General features: G+C 41.5%; 1 protein-coding gene across 2 annotated transcripts; it reads right to left on the bottom strand.

Moving 5' to 3' along the window:
- Positions 1-962: 962 nt before the first annotated feature.
- On the bottom strand, positions 963-20992 carry LOC124142698 (intraflagellar transport protein 56-like). 2 transcript variants are annotated; one of them, XM_046511286.2, is made up of 17 exons: positions 20911-20992; positions 18697-18834; positions 18403-18495; positions 17481-17595; positions 16767-16962; positions 15660-15729; positions 15169-15270; positions 14221-14295; positions 12817-12919; positions 11018-11127; positions 10395-10458; positions 9659-9747; positions 9380-9463; positions 7956-8025; positions 7263-7369; positions 6028-6161; positions 963-3261 (listed from the first exon to the last, which is right to left on the bottom strand). In XM_046511286.2, the coding sequence occupies exons 1-17, from the start codon at positions 20911-20913 to the stop codon at positions 3147-3149; spliced, it is 1668 nt and encodes a 555-aa protein (XP_046367242.1). In that variant the 5' UTR covers positions 20914-20992; the 3' UTR covers positions 963-3146. The 2 variants fall into 2 exon arrangements, with proteins under 2 accessions (XP_046367242.1, XP_046367243.1); XM_046511287.2 differs by lacking the exon at positions 963-3261 and adding an exon at positions 3268-4147 and having other exon boundaries at positions 20911-20985.
- Positions 20993-25058: the final 4066 nt, after the last annotated feature.

The following is a 25058-nucleotide window of genomic DNA, read 5'->3' as shown; positions in this document are numbered from 1 at the left end:
AGTCCAGATTTGAAGAGGTCATTTTACGACGATGTCGTATTGGCCATTGTAGATATACGCATGAATATGTGTTAAAGGGTGAAGATCCTCCGTTTTGTATCCCTTATGATGAGAGAATCAGTCAAGCATGTCCTGCTTGACTGTATTGATTTTTACATTACAAGGGATAAATATTTCAGTGTGAAAACCATTAAGGACCTTTTTAGCCATGTCAATTCACGTTTAATCATTAACTTTTTAAAAGATATAGAACTCATTCACACATTTTGATGTAAAAAGTTATGTATTTTATAATTCGGTAGTGTATAATTAGTAACTGAGGCTGTTCGTGGCTGTAACCTCGACGGGGGTTGAAGTAGTGTAAAATTATTGTCACCCTGAGAGGGTATGTAAGACCACCTCTTTCAAAGTATATTTATATCTACCTCCATTTTAACTGCAGAATATTTGTTAACTTTTAAGGTCTGGCTAAACTCGCAATAATCGCCAGTAACTTGGGGAAGTGTAAATCCTGCTGGGGAACCATGCAGGTAGCAGAGGTACCGTAAGTCCCCTTGGTCCCCAGTAAGGTGATTTTAACTTTGTTGCTGGCGATCTATAGCCCCATTTTCATATTGTGTCGTACCTCAATAATCAGATATTTTTAATGTTCTACAACTAGTTTTAAGTCAATCTGTGATATATTGCTAGTTATTATACTGTCCTTTGTCGACAGTTTTTATAAATATTGTATAACTTGCTCAAGTCACATTATGGTTGAAATATTGCCGACTTTAAATTGAACTCACTCACTCACTCACATGTATGTACAGCGTTATCACTTCCAGCTCCATCACTGTTGTCAGTGCCTTCTCTCTGTTAATGCCAGCATATGTATCATTTATTATATCAAATCACATAAAACCAGTATTCCCTTGATGAAGGAGTAAGACTTTCCCAAAGTGGAATGAAAAACACAAGGATCTATTCCAAACATTTATTTATATAAATAACACTTCTGACAACGCATCATGCACAAAATCTTGGAATGTGCAGATTAACAAAGGGTACAGTTGGACGAATATCACTGTGAAAAGACATGACTTAAGCACATATTCAAAACTTCCATTTTATTTGTACAAAGTATTAACAATTTATGTACACATTTAGAAATGGCATTATGCATTAAAATAAATATACAACAGAACCTTACATCCTTCCTTGTGTAATGTAACTAGATGATAAGACTTAACATCAGATAAGCCTGGATCCTGGTAGGAAATCAGGATACTTCCCTGTCACAAATGAATCAGCATTATGGTCGGCAAAACAGCCCTATCATGATTAACTTGCAACATCATGACAATGGGCCAAGTCTCTTGCTTCACATTAGACTGCAAATAAGCTGATCACGTCAAATGATAATTTGGCTCTGTGTTTAATGAAAAACACTATAATAGACATACATCTATATAATATAATATACTCCTCAAAACAAGTTAAAGAACACCTAGAAAAGCTGTGTGTACCCACCAGCCATGATAGATTAACTATAGTAATATGAATGAGAGTTCTTTAACTTCTTTTGAGTAGTATGTATTCATGATGCTGTGTAAGTGGGACAGAGGTTTAAAGATGTGAAATTTTTTTATGTGAGCCAGGAAATAGAAAATCAGCTTCATAAGGAAACGTATTGGATTACTTAGGGCTAAGATTAGTTTCAATATTTAAACTCAAATAGTTGTAACAAATGAGACACAAAAGGACCATGGCATGTTGGATTTGTTTTTCAGGGTTAGACCAATATAACCCTTAAGGGCGCAAACCAGACCAGTGCAATAGTAAACAATTATTTAAGACGATTTCCCTAAGCTTTCAATGAAACTATTCAGCCAGTTTGTCCTTTATTGAGGAGATTAAAATAATACAACAACATAAGTGACTGATAGGTGTAGAACTTAACACTAGCCCACTAACCTGGGCCTAGCACAAATTTTCCCATTTCACCAATGTTTTAACATTACAAGGGCATTTTATCTTTAACTGGGCTAGTAAAGCATTTGACTTTAGTTCTAAAGCTGACTGAGACTTTATATTTACCACAAGCGATGTAAGCTCTAACCTGATTGTAAATTAGTGATCCTGTGCCTCTTTTCTCAAAACAAACCTAGAAACTACTGTTAGCCCGCACTTAAACATAGACTTATGACAGTTGCACTGTGTACTTGTGGAACATCTTCCCGAAGTATTGTCACCTAGTGGACCAGTGTAAGGGCAGAACTCTGATGGAGATCTCGATGAACATGTATGTCAATGGTCATGATGACTATACAGGGATGCAAGATGCTCAAGGCTGAGAAACCAGGTTCTCCTTGGCCTATACAGGGATGTGACTCTCAGGGCAGAGGAACCAGGGTCTCCTTGGCCTTTACAGGGATGTGACACTCAGGGCGGAGGAACCAGGTTCTCCTGGATTATACAGGGATGTGACACTCAGGGCAGAGGAACCAGGGTCTCCTTGGACTTTAGAGGGATGTGGGACTCAGGGCAGAGGAACCAGGTTCTCCTGGATTATACAGGGATGTGACACTCAGGGCAGAGAAACCAAGGTCTCCTTGGCCTTTACAGGGATGTGAGACTCAGGGCAGAGGAATCAGGTTCTTATACGGGGATGTGAGATGCTCAAGGCAGAGGAACCAGGTTCTCCTTGGCTTACACAGGGATGTGAGATGCTTAAGGCAGAGGAACCAGGTTCTCCTTGGCCTATACAGGGATGTGAGACTCAGGGCAGAGGAACCAGGTTCTCCTTGGCCTTTACAGGGATGTGAGACTCAGGGCAGAGGAACCAGGTTCTTATACGGGGATGTGAGATGCTCAAGGCAGAGGAACCAGGTTCTCCTTGGCTTACACAGGGATGTGAGATGCTTAAGGCAGAGGAACCAGGTTCTCCTTGGCCTATACAGGGATGTGAGACTCAGGGCAGAGGAACCAGGTTCTCCTTGGCCTTTACAGGGATGTGAGACTCAGGGCAGAGGAACCAGGTTCTTATACGGGGATGTGAGATGCCTAAGGCAGAGGAACCAGGTTCTCCTTGGCTTATATGGGGATGTGAGATGCTGAAGGCAAAGGAACCAGGTTCTCCTTTATTATACAGGGATGTGACACTCTCAGGGCAGAGGAACCAGGTTCTCCTTGGCCCACTTCTTCATGGTCCTGATGATGTACTCCACCTGTGGGTTGCTGGTATTACGCAGCATGTTGATGACATCACGCAGCATCTCCCTAAAACAGATCCCACATGACACAACATGACACAACACACAGTCAGCATGCAAACAGGACATGGACAAAGACTTGAAACAAATCAGAGGTTTGGTGGACAATCAGTTTCGATAGACAAAATAAGATGCATTGATTGAGACTTGTGTTGCTCCATACAGCAGGAACCGGTACTACTCATGCTACACTCTACAAGTGTCCTGGAACTACTGCATCTAGCTGCTGAAGAAGCAGGTGATATTGTGATGGTGCCAAGGACAAAGCAAACAGTGCATGATGGGACATGTAATCAATGGTGAGTGAGGATGATAGAAATGTATTTACTAAGTGTGCCAGGGTACACACAGGGATGTTTAGTGTGCCCTTTGGAATAAAAACATGCCAAAAGAAATAATACATAGTTTATCTTCAGACTTTGTGAACACTGTGACCCAAAAGAAGTGTACATTGTTCATCTTCAGATTTTGTGAATCCCACCCAAAAGAAGTGCACATTGTTTGTCTTCAAACTCTTTGAACACTGTGACCCAAAAGAAGTTTACATAGCTTATCTTCAGACTTTGTGAACACTGTAATCCAAAACAAGAAATTCACAGTTTATCTTCAGATTTTGTGCCATTCATGGTTGTAAATGTGACTTTAGCAGTAAAGTACAAGTAATTTCGAAGCCTGCCAGGTTGTTCAATGTTAGAAACAGTGATGAGGATGTTAGTTGGAGGCCAATGAACAGAAGGAAGTGAGTGAAGGGGTAGACAGTAGCCAACAAAGGCAGAGTCTGCTAGACATGAACTTTGTTGTCTCGGGCCCATTTTTTCATGGTCCTTGTGATGTATTCCACTTGTGGATTGCTGGTGTTTCTCAGGAGGTGCAGAACTTCACGCAAGTTTTCCCTGGAGAGGCAAACAGGACAGCCAAGTTACTAGCAAGCCTGCGACCGTCATGCTGCGCGACCAACGCTGGAGGTGCAAGGATCCCACCAGACTGACCTCAGGAAGTTACATAACTATTCCACCAATTTGAAGAGTTGAAGGATAATTGTACACCAAGTCATCAGTAACTATCCTTGCACCTCCAGTGTAGGAGATCTATTGGGGGAGGTGTGGGAGGGGAGATTGTGCCTTACATTTAGGCAGAGGAAGAAAGTTAGAAGAGCATGATTAGTCATGTTTGTAATGATGGTTTTATAGGGTAGTCCAGAGGTCCTTGAGGTGATGAGTTCCATTGCTGAGTTCCATTTATTTCTAATTTTTACAGTGGCATTAGGACAAAGGCCCCATTATGACATTATTTTGAAAACTGCGAGGAATTAACAGAGATAGGCATTTGTGATGAAATACCATCATAAGAATTTCATGAATATAATTCTAAATATGATGTATTAGCTGTATTGGCGCCTTGGGAGACCAATAGTGGGGTATACAGCATCATGTTGTTTAACTTCACATTACTGGGCAGGGGAGGGGGAGGGAAAGGGGGGAGGGCAAGGGGAGAGAGAGGCTCTAGGGGAGTAGCTGTTAGTGAAAAGCAGGTATCAAGGGGAGGAGGCGAAGCAGTGGTTATTAGTAGGGGTCAGTTGTCAATAAGGAGCTTATATAATTTATGATCCAAAACCAAAATAGATTGAACTACATACCTACATGTACATGCATTTACTAAACCTAGGTACTACAGAGGCTGAGAGTTATGGCCCTTATTACACAAGGGTCAGCAGACACAGATGCTTGTGGCCAGTGATGGATCAACGTGTTAGTTAAATAACAAAACATGAATAAGAAGTACAACAGGTCAAATCTTTTTGTTTCTCTTTTTGGCTTCACTTGAAATACAATGTCCTCCATTATCCACCCATCATTACCCAGTGTATTAAATGTCAGTTCTATTAAGATATATGCCCTGGACACATTTGCTACCATAACTTCGTTTCAGGAGCGAAACACAATCTTCATCTCTCATCATTAACTTGACACAGAATTTCTATTGCTCATGAGTGTAATCAGATGTTAGTTCTGTTGTGTCATTCAAAGCGTAACATGAGCTGTCTTTACAAATCATCTTCCCGAAGCAAGGCTGAACTAGGCTGGAATTATGGAGTTATACTCTGGCTGGACTAATGAGTCTATGCATAGTCCAATCAAAATCTTCTATTGCAGGATTTGAAAAACATGTGTACTGTCAACATGCTGTCAGCAGAAACTTTTGAAATCTTTTCATGTTTTTAATCAAGGTGGTCACGTGATTTGATGCACTTTGGAAAAGTAAGACCCGTTTCACTACAATATAGATCTTGATTATCAATCAGATCGCCTTGACTAGGCGCTGCCATTTTGTTTGAAGCAAATGTAATTGATATGAGAGGTGGAATCTGATTGGTCAATAGGGACACAGAAAGGACATTCTCGTAATAGCCATTGGTGGCGCTACAATCAAGCCCAGAAATTCCAGCCTAGTTTGGTAAGGGTGGAAACTGGACCTTTTACAGTCAGTTAACTCCCTTGCCTTTTGAAGATGTTACAAATGGGCCCAGGGCATTTCCCAGTAGAAAGGTGACTGTAATCGAGGATGCCAGGCTACCTAACATGACACTTTCTTGAGGGATGCCATTACACAATATCTGCATACCTGACATACCTTGCCCAAAACTAAACGAGGTTATCTTGTGGCATCACAAGGGCCCTACTTCAATCCCTGGTTTCCTAGGTCCATGTGGTTCTATACAGGTTAGTCAGAGAGTACTGAGGTATTGACATGTGGTCATCATCTGTGAACTCACCTCTGCTCATGTCCGGCAATGATCATCTGGAACACGCCGACACAGGCGCCTCGCTTGCCCTCCCAGTACTCAGGGTTGGGGTCCAGGCGTTCCAGAACATCAAACGCTTTAGCTGCATAGTAGAACTGTCCCATCTGGTGCAACACACAAGGACACATAGTAGTCAGCAGTTCTATATACTGGTAGTAGAACTGACCCATCTGGTGCAACACACAAGGACACATTGCACTCATCAGTTCTATATACTGGTAGTAGAACTGACCCATCTGGTGCAACACACAAGGACACATAGCACTCAGCAGTTCTATATACTGGTAGTAGAACTGACCCATCTGGTGCAACACACAAGGACACATTGCACTCATCAGTTCTATATACTGGTAGTAGAACTGACCCATCTGGTGCAACACACAAGGACACATAGCACTCAGCAGTTCTATATACTGGTAGTAGAACTGACCCATCTGGTGCAACACACAAGGATACATAGCACTCAGCAGTTCTATATACTGGTAGTAGAACTGACCCATCTGGTGTAACACACAAGGGCACATAGCACTCAACAGTTTCATATAACGATAGTAGAACTGACCCATCTGGTGCAACACACAAGGACACATAGCACTCAACAGTTTCATATAATGGTAGTAGAACTTTCCTATCTGGTGTAACATACAAGGAGTCATAGCACTCAAGTAACATGGCAGTGAATGAGTGAGTGAGGTTTAATGCCGCTTTGAACAGTATTGTAGTTTAATTATGGCATGTCACCTTGATGTGGGAGGAAAGTCCGAACTGATGCAGGTCTTATCTATTACCACTTTGATAACTAACAAGCAGGGGTATGGTACTGACAAACCAAGAATCAAAATCAGAGTCAACATGGTCAATATGCATCTTAACCTATGATCCTAAGTTCCTGGCGTGCCTAGGGGACACGACTCTGCACCAGAGAGGTGCCGGAGAAGACAAGCGAAAAAGAGGCATGGAGACAGAAATGTACGATCCTCAGTCAGTGTTTCAACAAACTCCAAATCACATCTACCAAAGTTGAGGCAAACATAATCATCAACATGATGAAGGGCACTGATGAAGAAGTCTCCCCAAGGCTGCCATACACACAATACACAAACTGTTAACCAAAAACATATTGTAGTCAAACCAAATAAATTGGTGTCCTCTATCTTGATATTAGATACACGACATCAAGCATGAGTATGTCAGGTGCAACTTACCTTGTAGCAGTCATTAGCAATGAGCTGCAGCAGGCTGAATGACTCCCCCGACGTCTCCATCTTCAAGTACAGCTCCCAGGCCAACCTGGCCTTGTGGTTCATAATATCTGGCAAATACATTAAGTGAGTGAGTGAGTGAGTTGGGTATGAACAGTTCTTCAGTCAAGGTCTGTGAGCTTAATGTGGGAGAAGGGGGCGAAGGGGTAGCGTAGTGGTTAAAGCAATTGCTTCCGGGTCCCCACATGAGTACAATGTGTCTGGTGTTCCCACCATGATATTGCTTGAATATATTGCTAAAAGCATCGCGAAACCATACTCACTCACTGACGTGGGAAAGGTCAAATGGATTCGGGGTGTGGATGCTTAACACTGCGGTGAAATTGAGCATGGTCAGGTGCTGACAAACCTAGAATCCTTATCAGGGCAAATCTTGGTAGCTAGCCCATGGGAACAGGATTCTGGCATGCCATAGGGAGGCTAATCTGCACAATGACTTTTTCCTGCCATGGGTAACTGCCCCACCTGTGCTATCAAACATAGGATGGCAGAAACAGTAAACATGGTAAAGAAGCCTGGGCAACATTTCAACAAACCTTTTTCTTCAGCTATCCAACATGAGCAATGTAACAAAATTCACTGGTCATAAGAAAATTGTCCAGATGAGTAATGTGTGTAGTGACAGTGATGACTTACAACATCGGGCCAGCCAGCTGAGGTAGATGTAGTCATTCTTCACCTTGTCGCTCTGTATCAGCATGAAGATCTGAAACACACAAGTATACTGAACAGCATTCACCTCCTACAGGACTCCTATCTCAAGTAGAGGTCGGTGCTCTACTGGATACCTTGCCATTTGACAACACAAGTCCCTCTGTGGGTCCAAGATGTTTATTCTATGATATTACGCAGCTACACAATAATTATGATCATAGTCTCCAGTAAGCATCTCCCTGTAGGTCGGCCAACCCCTCTCTCTGCTTTCCCAGGGTCACGTCTGAGCAAATACAAAGCTTTGTCCATTTATCCCTAAGGGGTGAATCATGGTCAGACATGTCTTTCAGCCTGCCGTATCCAGCACCTCGTCCAGAATGTCATGTTTCAATGACTACACTGTGAATACCTAAATCCCACCAACAATACTGGTTTCACATACATATAATCTGAAACACAGACATACATGACAGAATTCACCTGTCTCACACAGACACCATCTGAAACACAAACAGCATTCACCTGTCTCACACATGCACCATCTGAAACACAAACAGCATTCACCTGTCTCACACATGCACCATCTGAAACACAAACAGCATTCACCTGTCTCACACATGCACAATCTGAAACACAAACAGCATTCACCTGTCTCACACATGCACCATCTGAAATACAAACAGACACGTAGGCATTCACCTGTCTCACACATGCACCATCTGCAACACAAACAGCATTCACCTGTCCCACACATGCACCATCTGCAACACAAACAGACACTTAGGCATTCACCTGTCTCTCACATGCACCATCTGAAACACAAACAGCATTCACCTGTCTCACACATGCACCATCTGAAACACAAACAGCATTCACCTGTCTCACACATGCACCATCTGAAACACAAACAGCATTCACCTGTCTCACACATGCACCATCTGAAACACAAATAGCATTCACCTGTCTCACACATGCACCATCTGAGACACAGACAGACATCCCAGCATTCACCTGTCCCACACATGCACCATCTGCAACACAAACAGCATTCACCTGTCTCACACATGCACCATCTGAAACACAAACAGCATTCACCTGTCTCACACATGCACCATCTGAGACACAGACGGCATTCACCTGTCTCACACATGCACCATCTGAAACACAAACAGCATTCACCTGTCTCACACATGCACCATCTGAGACACAGACAGACATCCCAGCATTCACCTGTCCCACACACGCACCATCTGCAACACAAACAGCATTCACCTGTCACACACATGCACCATCTGAAACACAAACAGACACGTAGGCATTCACCTGTCTCACACATGCACCATCTGAGACACACGTGGTATTGGTATTGTCAATGTCAAGATGACCTGATACAAGACTCCACCCACCTCCTCTGCCTCCTTGAAGTTGCCCACGGCTGCCTTGGCTTGAGCGTAGTTGAAGTTAAACATGTCGTCATTGTAGAAGTAGCTCTGTAACAAGGAATGCTGTGTCAGCATATCTGATGCCGCCATGGAAAATACTAGTCTACACAACCATTTAACATTCTTTCTGGGTTTATATACATGGGAAATGTGAGATAAATTTAACCTGGTGATACACCTATTGAAGGACACTATGTGCCCATAGCATAGAAATGTTTACTGAAATACAGGTCGACCACCCACCTTAATGGAGTTGAGATAGATCAACACATCTTCAAACTGCTTGAGAAGGAAGAAGCACTCCGACATGCATTGACGCCCGGGGATGGTATCTGTGGCAGAGATGTGTTGAACATTACAACTCCACACACATATAGTAACACAAGACTAACAGCAAGGATAGTGTATGACGTGATGCCAGGACAAGGATCTTAGTCTAATATCTTTGCATACTGTAAAAGTTCACGTTAAACCATTCAAAGTTACAACAGTTGAATTGATAGATGCAAATGAAGTTAAGATTTAAGATGGATGGATGGATGGATGGATGGAGTGATAGAGTGAGTGAGCGAGTATAGTTTAATGATGCACTGAACAATATTTCTGTTATAATATGCCAGCTTTGTGTGGAAGGAAAACCCATAGCAGGTCTTAAACATTCACCACTTTAGGAAAAACCTATGAGCACAACTAAGGTGCTGTCAAACCGAGAAAAATCACCAGGCCACACTCCGAGATTCAAATCCAGGATCACAAGTTTCTGGCATGTCTAAGGGACGCAACTCTGCACAGCAAATAATGGTGCCTCAGAAGCCTTAGCTATCTGTACCCAATGTAAACAACATATGTTCAAGACCTACTGGCAAAGTGTATTCAACACGCTTAGTTAAAAATAATAATGGCCATGCTGTAATAAGAGTTATATGAAAACCAGTTTCAGGGGAGACAATACATGACTACCTATGACCTATGTACATACCACATTCACTGGCTGATCCTCCCACCAGCTGAAAATACTGCTGTGCTATTTTCAAGTGCTCTCTCTGAAAACAGAATACAGGGCTTACATGAGCATTCCAGCCACAGGTCGCACAAGTTACATAATCATATTGATAAATAAATCAATAAACATGATGAATGACATCAGTTGTACTTGGCTAGCCCACCAATATCAACAACAAACCAATGAATATTATCATCATGAACAAGGTTAAATGTCGTTTGACACACAATCATCCAAGTCGATGAGTCTGACGAGCCGTCACTGAATGTCCCATACATATTGCGTAGGTTCCTGGGGACCTTTCCTAACATTTAAACCATAATGATGACGTCTCGTAATTATTCGTGCAGTTGATTCTGAGCCAGGAATTCACTGGCCATTTTGAACCTGCATCTTAAACAAGTAAAACTGATGCATCTTTAATGCAAACTTATAGATGAATTATATATCAACCATAATATGGTTTAAGTCAGAGAAACCACTTGAATCTGTTGATTCCAAAGAAGAATCAACTCATCAATCTGGGGCTCATTGATTTAAGCATGACAATAGACACGGATGACAATAGACACGGATGACAATAGACACGGAGTACATACTGAGCCCTGCTCCTGTCCGAGAGCAGCATTCACGACTCCCTTGAGAATGTACTCCTGGGGTGTGGTGGGTTCCAGGTCTCGGATCAGGTTGTACGCTTCAGCCACATCATCTGTAACACCAACACTCACTGCTAGATACAATACACCCAATGTAAGGTCTGTATTCAGAGTTACAACAACACTCACTGCTAGATACAACACACCCAATGTAAGGTCAGTATTCAGAGTAACACCAACACTCACTGCTAGATACAACACACCCAATGTAAGGTCAGTATTCAGAGTTACAACAACACTCACTGCTAGATACAACACACCCAATGTAAGGTCTGTATTCAGAGTTACAACAACACTCACTACTAGATACAACACACCCAATGTAAGGTCTGTATTCAGAGTTACAACAACACTCACTGCTAGATACAACACACCCAATGTAAGGTCTGTATTCAGAGTTACAACAACACTCACTGCTAGATACAACACACCCAATGTAAGGTCTGTATTCAGAGTTACAACAACACTCACTGCTAGATACAACACGCCCAATGTAAGGTCTGTATTCAGAGTAACAACAACACTCACTGCTAGATACAACACACCCAATGTAAGGTCTGTATTCAGAGTTACAACAACCCTCACTGCTAGATACAACACACCCAATGTAAGGTCTGTATTCAGAGTTACAACAACACTCACTGCTAGATACAACACACCCAATGTAAGGTCTGTATTCAGAGTTACAACAACACTCACTGCTAGATACAACACACCCAATGTAAGGTCTGTATTCAGAGTTACAACAACACTCACTGCTAGATACAACACACCCAATGTAAGGTCTGTATTCAGAGTTACAACAACACTCACTGCTAGATACAACACACCCAATGTAAGGTCTGTATTCAGAGTTACAACAACACTCACTACTAGATACAACACACCCAATGTAAGGTCTGTATTCAGAGTTACAACAACACTCACTGCTAGATACAACACACCCAATGTAAGGTCTGTATTCAGAGTTACAACAACACTCACTGCTAGATACAACACGCCCAATGTAAGGTCTGTATTCAGAGTTACAACAACACTCACTGCTACATACAACACACCCAATGTAAGGTCTGTATTCAGAGTTACAACAACACTCACTGCTAGATACAACACACCCAATGTAAGGTCTGTATTCAGAGTTACAGCAACCCTCACTGCTAGATACAACACACCCAATGTAAGGTCTGTATTCAGAGTTACGGCAACACTCACTGCTAGATACAACACACCCAATGTAAGGTCCGGTATTTAACTTTTTCTGAGATCAAAGACCTCACTACCCCATCCATAAGTTACTAACTACTGCACCAAATTCATACCACACGACCACTATTACTACTATAAATAATGGTAAGCAATGTTTTAAAGTATTGTAGCATTTCACTGTCGGGGTCGTGTGTGTTCAAGATGCAGAATATTTAAAGATTTTCTTTTTGTTCGAAAATGGATATAAAAATGAAACATGCAGCGGATTTCATGATGATGCGGCAGTGCCTCAGAACCAAGAATATTTTGCATCCCTTGGGATCTGCATCCATTCTGTATATTTGTGCATAGGATGCACATGTGTGCGTTGCATAAAACCCAGAGTCTTTGACTCTTGGCTGCATCACTTCACAATGAGATTGACTGCAAATATGTCAATAAAGGACTCAAATACACGACAAAGGAAGATGGGTAGTGGATGCAAAATCAGCAGACATCGTAACAAGGAAACCCTGCCAACAGGAAGCAGCACCCACCCTGCTTGAGGTAGTATATCACCAGATTGAGACGAGCTTCAGGGATGACATCTATCAGTGGAGGTAACACCTGGAGAGCCCCCTCACCACCACGGAACACCACCTAGGATGAGAGACGACTCAGTTTGACAGAATCTACAATAACGTATACATGATGATTGTGTGTGATGATTTTGTCCGTTTGTTGTATAACGCTGCACTCAGCAATATTCCAGCTATATCAGGGCGGTCTGTAAATGATCGAGTCTGAACCAGACAATCGAGTGATTGACATCATGAGCAATTGGATTACGATGACACGCATGAACCAAGTCAGCGTTAGTCATCTCTTACAACAAGAAAAATTCCCTTTTACGGCAAGAAAGTGTTGCTGAAAACCTATTCCATCCCGGATCTTCGAAGGTCGTGTGTAATGAGGCCTGGACTGACATACACTGACTACAGACTTACTGAACATACATAATGTAGTATCTGATTCATTGATGAACCCATTAGTGTATAATGAGGTTTTAGCTCAACATCAAACACTGGCTGAATGAATGTTGACATTGCAATTACTGATTACATATACTACCATGTAGTAACAATGAGGTCTTGGCTGACTGAAGATTGTGTAATCCTACACTTATGTACCTATGTAATATTATGAGGCTGCAGCTCACATACTGACAGATTGACTGAAGACTGTCTAATATTCAGATAAACTGCAGCTGGACAGCCTGACCAGCAAATGTAATACAGTAAACTAGGGTTATAACAAACTCTAATGACCACTAATTTTAGTTCGTAATAACTGTAGTTCGTTATAAGCATATATACAGGATATATACTGTCCGGGACTAAAAAATAAGTTTGTTAATCGGTCAGTTCATTATAAGAGTGTTCATTATAAACATTGTATATTGAATGTCCAGTTAAAGTTTTCAGTCAAGATTTTTTACACTGGGCTGCACAGTAAAGTTAACCTGTTAACCATGTTAACTACAGATGACAATAATGTATATTAATGTAATTTTAATTCAGAACAGGCTTACATGAATGAAGTGCAATAAAGAATTTCTCCCTGACCTGAACTAGTATTACTTGTTGTTTTATAAAACTAAATGAAATAAATAAAGACAATCAGCCAGATCATTGGACGTGTATATTTCAGTACTTGACTATTGGAAACACAAACAGTCTGACTCAGATGGTCAGGCTGGTTGGTATCTTAAACACTGAATTTGTAACTTAATTACTGAATGAACCCATGTTGTATAATGAGATCTCTGGTGAAATACTGGATGACTGAACAAAGATATTGCAATAACTATTGAACCAATGTGTACAATGGGGTCCTCTGGCACTGGCTCAAACACCTGTTGATGAATGTAGAATATGGAATAACTTGCTGTACCCACATACCAGATTATGCTTGATGAGGTCCCGGGCGAAGGTGAAGGACGGTGACGACATCTCTTGCAGAGCCTTTAGTTCAGCCTGAATATGAAGCAATCACTATTACCATGACGACAGCCACTGAAGGAACACTATCTACAGGAGGTACATAAACACTAGATCACATCTGTAGGTGGTATTCATAGCTATATATTAGTGACCAGTAAGTGAGGTGAAATGGTGTTTAACGTCGCATCCAAGATTATTGCACTTATATAGCGACGTGCATGCACGTGTGTGTGTAGCTGCTTGTACTAGTCAGGACTGATGCCGATTTATAGTGCTAGCACACTGAGATATCATGCTGCAGTTTAACATGAATACCCCACTCAGACACAGTATACTGACTCCGAGCAGGCCAGTTTTAGCCCCTTAATACCGAGCACCAGACAGGGTAACAACAAGTACCATCTTTTAACGTCTTTTGGTATGACACGGCTGGGGATCGAACCCCGGACCTTCTTCTCTCCAGGCGGACGTTCTACCACCAGACCACGGAGGCGGTCAAGTGACCAGTAGATGCCTGACAGCTACAGCAGGGCAGTACAAAGCTACGATATCCATCTGTGGTTTGTTTGTTTGTTGTTCAAAGCTGCACTCAGCAATACTTCAAGTGTATAATAACATCTGTTAGTAATCGAGTCAGGAGCAGACAATAGAGTGATTGATATTATGAACAACGTCTAACGCAATCAACCAAGTCTAACCAGCCGATCCATTCTCACTTGTCGGTTGCTGGGGACCCCATAGGGACACTGCTATAGTGGTCACAGTCAATAAGATTGTAGGAACTTTATCAATAATATCATACAGATACAACAGCAGTATCAAATGTCCCACCAGCGTTATACATACACTGGTCCTACATTCCATTGCTAGTAATGACTTGTTGATTGCCAGTGATGACCTACTGACCTCTGCAGCCTTGCCATTGTACAGACGGAAGTGGTTGCAAGCTTTCAGATTGAGAGCGATGGCGCTGTCTGGAAACTGCTGAAGGTAGACTGCCAACACTTCCTACAGAAGAAAACAGAAGTCTGTGATTGCAGAAGGAGACTGAGAACAGAGACAATAATGACTTAACTTTGAGAAACGTATGCATCAAAATAATGCTCAATGTTAATTTGGGATTTGAGTTCTTCAATTTCAGCAATCATTCATGATTATATAATCATTTCTGTTTACATCTGATATTTTCAACACACATATATTAATGGTATATGAAGTGATCCTAATTTGTATATCAGAACAAGGAGACTGAAGGTAACAGCTGCATTGTGCCATGTCCCACTGCTTCAGAATAGCTGACATTAGAGCTATATATGAGTGATATTGTGTGATCTACTTCTTGGGACTGCATAATGCCGACAGACATGTGGCTGGATCAACATGGAGATGGTTCCTACCTGTGACACATCGTAGTAGTCCAGCTTGTAGTAACACAGCGCCACGTACACATTCAGTGCCAGGAAGTCTCTGCAAGACGAGAGAGCGTTCATGTGATACCTATCTGATATCTGATGTTCATAGATAATGCAGTGTAACATGGAGTTTTACACACGTGAACAAAGAGTAGCTGTCATTTCACATCCAAAACACATATGTGACATTTATAATATATTTTTTGTGTAGTTGTCTACCTGAAAATTAAATTATTTCATAACAAATGTAAAACCTTGAAACATAAATTCTCCCTTCTAACACCCCATGTAATTGCGACTTAAAAAGTAGTTTCGTGTTTGCAAAATCTTAAAAAATATAAACAAAAGTATCAAAAAATATTTAGGGACACGAAAATTCTTTATGATATATATCAATATGATAATAAATACAAAATCAACTTAAAAAAAAAAATATTCTTAAAAACTAGCAGACCAATGATGGAAGCGAAAGAAAACACGTTGGCCAAGTACAAAAACGGCGCCTTGCGAAACAGTCTTGATTGACGAGTTAAATGAGAAATTCACAGTTTATAACAAATTATATTTCGAGAGAATAACAAACTGCAAGAAGTGATATCAACCCCATAAATATGTTATTATTTTGCCTTGTCAATGTGGAACTAACGTAAAAAGGATGTCAACAGTTTGTGTACGGACTAGACACCTACGATAAAGGGAGACGATTTAAGGGGAGGTAACTCTTGTATGACAATAGTTCCATCAAAGTGTTATGTTCACTGCACTGAAATATCAAGTGTTATGTTCACTGCACTGAAATATCAAGTGTTATGTTCACTGCAATGAAAATATCACTTTTCTCAACTTCAGAAAACTCAGTCTTTCCCACTGAAGTAAACAATAAAATACTTTGTTTCACACTTGTGCATGGAAACAATGCTGCAGCACACCTGAATACAAGCAAATAAGGATTTATTTTTGAATATGCCAGTTTAGGACACAGAATATTTGGACATGCTATGGACACAGTTAAAAATCCTAGATAAATACCACATCAGTAAATCAGTAAAGTAAACACAGACAAACTATTGTCAGCCATCTCGTATTTCTGACCGATTATCCAGCAGGATGCGCTTGTAGATGTCGATGGCCTCTTGGTAGTGTGAGCGAAGGTAGTGGATGGAGGCGAGGGACAGCTGGTCCTCGATGATATCCTGCAGGGCCTGGTGGTGGCCCATCAACCGGCGCTCATCATTGAACTTGTGAGACAGGTGGAACTGCAGGCGGTTCTGAAGGCGAGTCTTGGGAGCTAAAAGCACATATAACATCAAAAAGCTGGTACTACCACTGTCTGTTTGATAACTATCTGTTTAGAATGGGCTTTGCATATGCTGATGTTCAAGAATACTCCATAAACTCACAATAAATTATGTCAATGTTCAACTAGTATACCATGTATACATGGTAATTTGGCCTATTGGTAAATCAATCACAGCGTTAGAAATTGGCACCAGTCCTATAGTCCTTGCCAAACTGCCCAATAGTTAAGGTATCATAAGGACTAGTGGAAATTTGCCATTTTTAAGGGTTTTGTTATATGTATTCATTATAAGTACTTGTGGAGTAAAACTGTTAGTTTCTATCGCCGAGTCTTGTTCACTGCATACACAAAGGTAAATTATTTACTAGCCTTCTGATACATGTTGTATGGTCAGACCTGTTAGAGACAACTAAATATGGACTAAGTGCTTTAAAACAGATGCACATGGTCACAAATATCGGTGTTTCAACTCTCCACCACATGCTCAAGAGACAACAGGTACTCACATCGTGCTACAGCTGTGTCAGCATCGGAATACATCCCTAGGAAGAAGTAGCAGCAGGCTAGGAAGGCAAAGATGTCAGGATGACAGCCATCCCTCTTGGACAGCCTCTCGTATTCCTGGACACAAACTGTTGGTGTTAGTCAGTGAAGACATACCATCTACTCATCTGTTGTGTGGTGTCATGTAAGATTGTGTATGATACTCCTGGGTACTGTTGTACAAAACAACCTTAGCACTATCTTGAGGTATGGGAGTTACCTTAGCGATAAGATCATCGCATTGTACAACGGCACCCTGTACACTAACTGTTAGTAGTGGTAGTGGTTTATTTCAGTAAATCAGGCCACAGGCCCATTTTACTATCTCAAATAGGACTATCTCAAGGGGGCTGCCATTAAGAAAAAACTTTTCATAGCTTTTAAGCCTACCTGCCTTACGAAAAACAATGATTGTACTCTTGGTAGAATTAACCCTTAATTGCCACTTATCATGCTTATTGCAATAATCCACCAACTTATCTAAACGTTTTTGCAACCCGAGAACAGTGCTATCAAATAGGATAATGTCATCTGCAAATAAGAGTATAAAGAGATCCAGCAAGTCTAAATTAACACAATATCGCTTATCCACTCTCAAAAACTGTACTATATCATTTACAAAAAATGAAAATAGGAAAGGTGACAACTGGCAACCTTGCCGTACACCAAAGGGACAGTCAAAGAAGGGAGTACATCTATTGTTAACCAAAACACATGACTTCACATTCTGATACATATTATTCAAAAGTCTACTTTGTGTACTCCTCTGACAAGTGTAAACTAAAAGGTGTATTCAATACTAAGTTGTCCTCAACCATGCAAGAGTTGTCCCCCCTGTTGTGTTATCTCAGCTTTGCAGTAGTAGATGGTGTTTGATCTACATACCTCCATAGATCGTTTGTAGTCTCCCAGGTGGAAGGCACAGTAGGCAATCCACATGTCTACTTCTTCATTTCCCTTTCCACTGTTACGACTAAACTGCAAGTAACCATGGTGACACAAATTTAGAAACACCAATGCAAATGCAGCTGTGGACTCAGGCTCACAGGAGTACATAAAATACAGTTCATTAAATGACTTCAACTGTGGAAGAAACATCATTACTTGATGATATAAGTTAATCCGCAAGTGTGGACATAAGTCGGAAAAGAGCCAGACAAGGTAGCATAGGCTAGGTACCTCTAGCAGAGTGATAGCTCCGGTGTAATCTCGCGCTGACAAGAACTCGTCTAACTTTGGAAATTTCTTCTTTTTCTTCTGCTCCTTTCCTCCTGATGCGGCCCCCGGCCCCATGGCCGGCTTCATGCGTGAGAGCATCTGCAAAATACAGAAACTGTTCAGACTATGTGGACTGTGAATAAAAGTTGAAACATTAATCAGGTACCTATGACACTACAACATGACCATATTTGTGTATATTTTGTTACCATTTATGAAAATTACAGTCAGCATGGTCAGTTTAATAGACAAACAGTCATAGAAAAATGGTCTGACATATCTTAATGATCTATTTGAGACTCACTGAAATCCCGGTATTTTTCGCTATCAGTCTACAACTAATGTCACACCCTGAATTATCACTTTAAAACCATTGAAGTCTCACACTATGTGCTGAGTTCAAAATTCAATTTAGCACCATTAATCTTCAGGTAATCATGGTAATAGACTTACATAGAAAACATAACATGACAATAGTACAGGAAATCAGTAAGTGAATTCTAAACTGACATTGTGTCATTCTTCCTTTTTGCAAGAGTGGTTTCAAGCATTTTAAGTAATATAACAAGGGTATTTTCAATTTTGATATATATATTTTTGAACATATATATCTCTGGAATACACACTTATGTAGAAGGCTATCACAGGGTCGACATCTAATGTAAAAGTAATATCAGCTACTTTAAATGCTAAGAAACAATACATAGAAGGATGTGGTTGCCAAAGATAGTCCACTGACATACTGACTTTAAAGTTTTAAATATTGACTAAATTTATAGCCTTTCAGTTTACCAATGTTTTAGCTTTTGACTGCATTTTGGACAATGGTACTAAGATATAGAAATTAGGGTTAAAGAAATGCTCTTAGAAAAAGTACATTTGTATTAGTGTGCTGTTTGCATTGTCATGAACAGTGGGCACTAGAAGTGTAACAATACAATGGGACGATACATATCCCGATACTGGACTTGTATATAAAAAGCTGATATTCTTTATTTTTCAGGTAAATCACAACCCTGAATCGTATGTTTTTAATTTTCAGAGATCAAAGATGGGATTTGTAGGGCAAAAGCATATATAATATAGGCAAGAGGGAACTGTGAATGTTATGCCATTTAGAGCCAAACAGGAAATACTAGAGGATATGTGAAAGCTGGTTGTTGAACAATTTGTAATTATTCATGTGTCTTTACTCAAATGTCACTTGTAATTAAATGTATCATATTTATCACGATACAGAATTTGTAAATCAATGTTTTGTATCATGGGCCTCTTATTGCGATACAATATTCTGTAATGCTGTATAGATACACCACTAGTGGGTAACACTGAATGTTTGGATCAGTACCTTAAATTAGGGATGATTGGATAATGGAAACCAAGTCATGTGTTTTTTAGACAATGATCTATTTTGAGCTGTTTGTGTTTACTTTATCAGATATCAAAATATTGTCAAATAGCAGTACCACATTAAGACTGAGGGAGACAAACAGAATGCTTATAGGCATGTAAAGGGCCTTAGATAGTAGAGTGATCAGGTGATGATAGAGAACAGTCAATGACAAATATTGTTACCCACTGATTAGTCTACATTTTTAGACATAGGGCACGACTACGATGGAACCTTTGGTTAGAAATATTGACACTGGGTTTTACTGAACGCAAAATAATGAGTTTAGTATGCATTCAAATTTTGAGAATACATGCATGTCGCATATCACTGACACACTTGAGATGGACATATGACTGACAAACGTCAGATGGACATATGACACAAACGTCAGATGGACATGTATATCTCTGACAAACCTCAGAGTGACGATGGTTGATTGTCTTCAATTTAACATTGAAATTCCCATGTCTGCATGTAATGATATGTCATCAGTGAAGTCTGTAACATGTGGGGAGCATGGGACATGTCTGGACGACAAACTATCACTGAGAATCCCACTGACTCGAAAATAGATACGATAGACGCAGGTGAATGAATCACTGTGATGAGACTTGTTACTTTGTAGAATCTAGGCCTAGTCTCTAGCAACGAAAATGCCGATAAAAACGAACAGGCAGGCACATCATCTAAAACTGTTCCTAACCCTATATCAATGTGGCATGTCTGTGAATTGTCTTGATAAGTCATGTCGATACATTATATGGAAAATGGAAATAACATACCATCTTTCCCGGTGATAGTGTGAGACCAACAACGTCAAGATTTGCATTTGTTTGGAATGTCACTACACACCGATTGCGCCTGCGTTACCGGAAGCGGATGTTCGAATACCAGCCAATGATACGGGAGTAGCTTGATACCGAATCAAGTTTACTGAAACCGGTTTCCAAGATAGGTTTCGATGGAATGCTGTCCACGGGAGGATTTTACGACGATTGAATCACTATATAGCCACTGTTAACTACATATTACAAACTGCAGAAAAGGGGCGTGATTATAAATTGAACAAAGCAAATCAGAGATAATCCCACATTGACATCAATAAATCAAAAATATTTTCAAGTCTTCGAAAGGCATTTAGAATTGATATACATAAGGAAGAGAATTTATGGATGTCAACTTCTTTATTATGAGGAACACAACGTTTCGGAGGATATGCTTACTCCTTCATCGGGTGAATGAATGCTTTGAGGCAGAGAGCAAATATCCGTACATGTAAGAACAACAAAAGTAATGAAATTAAGATAACAAAAGGTGGAAACTTAACAAGGGAAGCCAACAGATAACTGGTGTTGATAGCTGATTAGCAAGAGACAATGGAAGCCAACACTTTACAGTAATTAGCGCTGATAGTTTTGGACAACTGGAGTGAGTGAGTGAGTGAGTTGGGTTCAACGCCGCTTTTTAACAGTATTCCAGTTATATCGAGGCGTGTAAGCTTAATGTGGGAGGAAAGCCCGAAGTGATGCAGGTCTCAGACGTTTACCACTTTGGTGAAACCCACGAGCACGGGTATGGTGCTGACAAACCTAGAAACATAATTTGGGCGAACCGGGATTCGAACCCACGATCATAGGTTTCTGGCGTGCCCAAGGGACGCAACTCTGCACAGCGAATCGCGGCGCCTTAGACGTCTGGGCCACCCGTGCCCCCTGGACAACTGGAAGCCAGGACTAAATTATCATTGGTAATTGGCAATGGACATTGGGTAAACGGGAGGCCGGGGGTAATTAACACTGATAGGTAAAAGAATAGAAATAGCAAAGGGCAAATAGAAGCCAGCCAGATAATAGGCACCGACAAGATCAATGCAATAAGTCCCAAGAACCAGGCATATAGGTTCCCTGGTCACGGTTCATGGCTGGTTGGTGTCTCCTGATGTCAATGGCGTCTTGTAGTTTTCTTTGTCGCCAGTTGTTGTTGGTGGTAGACAGGACTTTGGTGGCTTCCCACATGATGTTATGGTTTTGGTGCTTGAGGATGTGTTCTGGAATAGCGGATTTCAGGCCTAGTTTGTTGACAGAGGTCTGATGTTTTTGATTCTGATGTTGAGGGGTCTGAGGGTTTCAAAACACATGATTGATACGGTCTGATAGTTACGATTGCCTTACATATTCTTTTAATGTAATGTTTGGTATTCGTTTTGGTGGTTCGCGTTGAAATTTCAATATTATATCCCATGTATTGAAATAAACAAACGTCATTATTAATTTATTTTTATATATTTACTGACGCTTACAAAACGTTCCTACAATGATTCTAGTTTCTTCAGAAGGCACACACGACCCAGTGGTATAAGACGCCAGCTCTCGCCATGTCAGCTTGTATGTGATGGAAAATATTAGAATCACGTCCCTTCCCAGAGCTTGTTCCTTGCGGTCATAATTGTAATGTGCTGCTAAGTCAGACACGGATCCAGACACGACTAAGGGACAAAACTCTGCTTTTCTTCTTTCTCCTAAGAAAGTAAATTCGGTGTTCTGAAACACATTCAAGGTTGTGTCTACTGACTTGTAACACAGATCGGGTTTTGTGATCTGTCTTGTAACACTCAGATCGGGCTGTGTGCCCTCCCTGCGTTGTAACACAAACATCGGATTGTGTGTTCTGCCTTGTAACACAGATCGGGTTGTGTGTTCTGCCTTGTAACACAGATCGGGCTGTGTGTTCTGCCTTGTAACACAGATCGGGTTGTGTGTTCTGCCTTGTAACACACAGATCGGGCTGTGTGTTCTGCCTTGTAACACAGATCGGGCTGTGTGTTCTCCCTTGTAACACAGATCGGGTTGTGTGTTCTGCCTTGTAACACATAGATCGGGTTGGGTGTTCTGCCTTGTAACACAAACATCGGGTTTTGTGTTCTGCCTTGTAACACAAACATCGGGTTGTGTGTTCTGCCTTGTAACACAGATCGGGTTGTGTGTTCTGCCTTGTAACACAGATCGGGTTGTGTGTTCTGCCTTGTAACACTCAGATCGGGTTGGGTGTTCAGCCTTGTAACACTCAGATCGGGTTGGGTGTTCTGCCTTGTAACACTCAGATCGGGTTGTGTGTTCTGCCTTGTAACACTCAGATCGGGCTGTGTGTTCTGCCTTGTAACACTCACATCGGGTTGTGTGTTCTGCCTTGTAACACTCTGATCGGGTTGTGTGTTCTGCCTTGTAACACTCACATCGGGTTGTGTGTTCTGCCTTGTAACACAGATCGGGTTGTGTGTTCTGCCTTGTAACACAGATCGGGCTGTGTGTTCTGCCTTGTAACACAGATCGGGCTGTGTGTTCTGCCTTGTAACACTCAGATCGGGTTGTGTGTTCTGCCTTGTAACACTCTGATCGGGTTGTGTGTTCTGCCTTGTAACACAAACATCGGGTTGTGTGTTCTGCCTTGTAACACTCACATCGGGTTGTGTGTTCTGCCTTGTAACACTCAGATCGGGTTGTGTGTTCTGCCTTGTAACACTCACATCGGGTTGTGTGTTCTGCCTTGTTACACAGATCGGGTTTTGTGTTCTGCCTTGTAACACTCACATCGGGTTTTGTGCTCTGCCTTGTAACACTCAGATCGGGTTGTGTGTTCTGCCTTGTAACACTCAGATCGGGTTGTGTGTTCTGCCTTGTAACACTCAGATCGGGTTTTGTGTTCTGCCTTGTAACACAGATCGGGTTGTGTGTTCTGCCTTGTAACACTCAGATCGGGTTGTGTGTTCTGCCTTGTAACACAGATCGGGCTGTGTGTTCTGCCTTGTAACACAGATCTCGCTGTGTGTTCTGCCTTGTAACACTCAGATCGGGTTGTGTGTTCTGCCTTGTAACACTCTGATCGGGTTGTGTGTTCTGCCTTGTAACACAAACATCGGGTTGTGTGTTCTGCCTTGTAACACTCACATCGGGTTGTGTGTTCTGCCTTGTAACACTCTGATCGGGTTGTGTGTTCTGCCTTGTAACACAGATCGGGTTTTGTGTTCTGCCTTGTAACACTCTGATCGGGTTGTGTGTTCTGCCTTGTAACACTCACATCGGGTTGTGTGTTCTGCCTTGTAACACTCTGATCGGGTTGGGTGTTCTGCCTTGTAACACAGATCGGGTTGTGTGTTCTGCCTTGTAACACAGATCGGGTTGTGTGTTCTGCCTTGTAACACTCACATCGGGTTTTGTGTTCTGCCTTGTAACACTCAGTTCGGGTTAGGTGTTCTGCCTTGTAACACTCACATCGGGTTGTGTGTTCTGCCTTGTAACACTCAGATCGGGTTGTGTGTTCTGCCTTGTAACACTCAGATCGGGTTGGGTGTTCTGCCTTGTAACACTCAGATCGGGTTTTGTGTTCTGCCTTGTAACACTCACATCGGGTTTTGTGTTCTGCCTTGTAACACAGATCGGGTTTTGTGTTCTGCCTTGTAACACTCACATCGGGTTTTGTGTTCTGCCTTGTAACACAGATCGGGTTGGGTGTTCTGCCTTGTAACACTCACATCGGGTTGTGTGTTCTGCCTTGTAACACTCTGATCGGGTTGTGTGTTCTGCCTTGTAACACTCACATCGGGTTTTGTGTTCTGCCTTGTAACACTGATCGGGTTGTGTGTTCTGCCTTGTAACACAGATCGGGCTGTGTGTTCTGCCTTGTAACACAGATCGGGCTGTGTGTTCTGCCTTGTAACACAGATCGGGTTGTGTGTTCTGCCTTGTAACACACAGATCGGGTTGTGTGTTCTGCCTTGTAACACAGATCGGGCTGTGTGTTCTGCCTTGTAACACAGATCGGGTTGTGTGTTCTGCCTTGTAACACACAGATCGGGCTGTGTGTTCTGCCTTGTAACACAGATCGGGCTGTGTGTTCTCCCTTGTAACACAGATCGGGTTGTGTGTTCTGCCTT

The sequence above is a fragment of the Haliotis rufescens genome, unplaced genomic scaffold (genome assembly GCF_023055435.1).
Source record: "Haliotis rufescens isolate VD_foot unplaced genomic scaffold, xgHalRufe1.0.p SCAF_20, whole genome shotgun sequence".
Taxonomy (NCBI): Eukaryota; Metazoa; Mollusca; class Gastropoda; order Lepetellida; family Haliotidae; genus Haliotis; species Haliotis rufescens.
This window is presented reverse-complemented; position numbering and strand designations above follow the sequence as displayed.

Bases quoted from the DNA above. Each gene is read 5' to 3' on its own strand.
- LOC124142698 (XM_046511286.2), bottom strand. The intron at 12,920-14,220 runs GTATGTGGGTAC...CTCTCATCCTAG, and splicing joins ACCTCATCAAGCATAATCTG to GTGGTGTTCCGTGGTGGTGA. The intron at 11,128-12,816 runs GTGGGTGCTGCT...TTGGTGTTACAG, and splicing joins GATATACTACCTCAAGCAGG to ATGATGTGGCTGAAGCGTAC.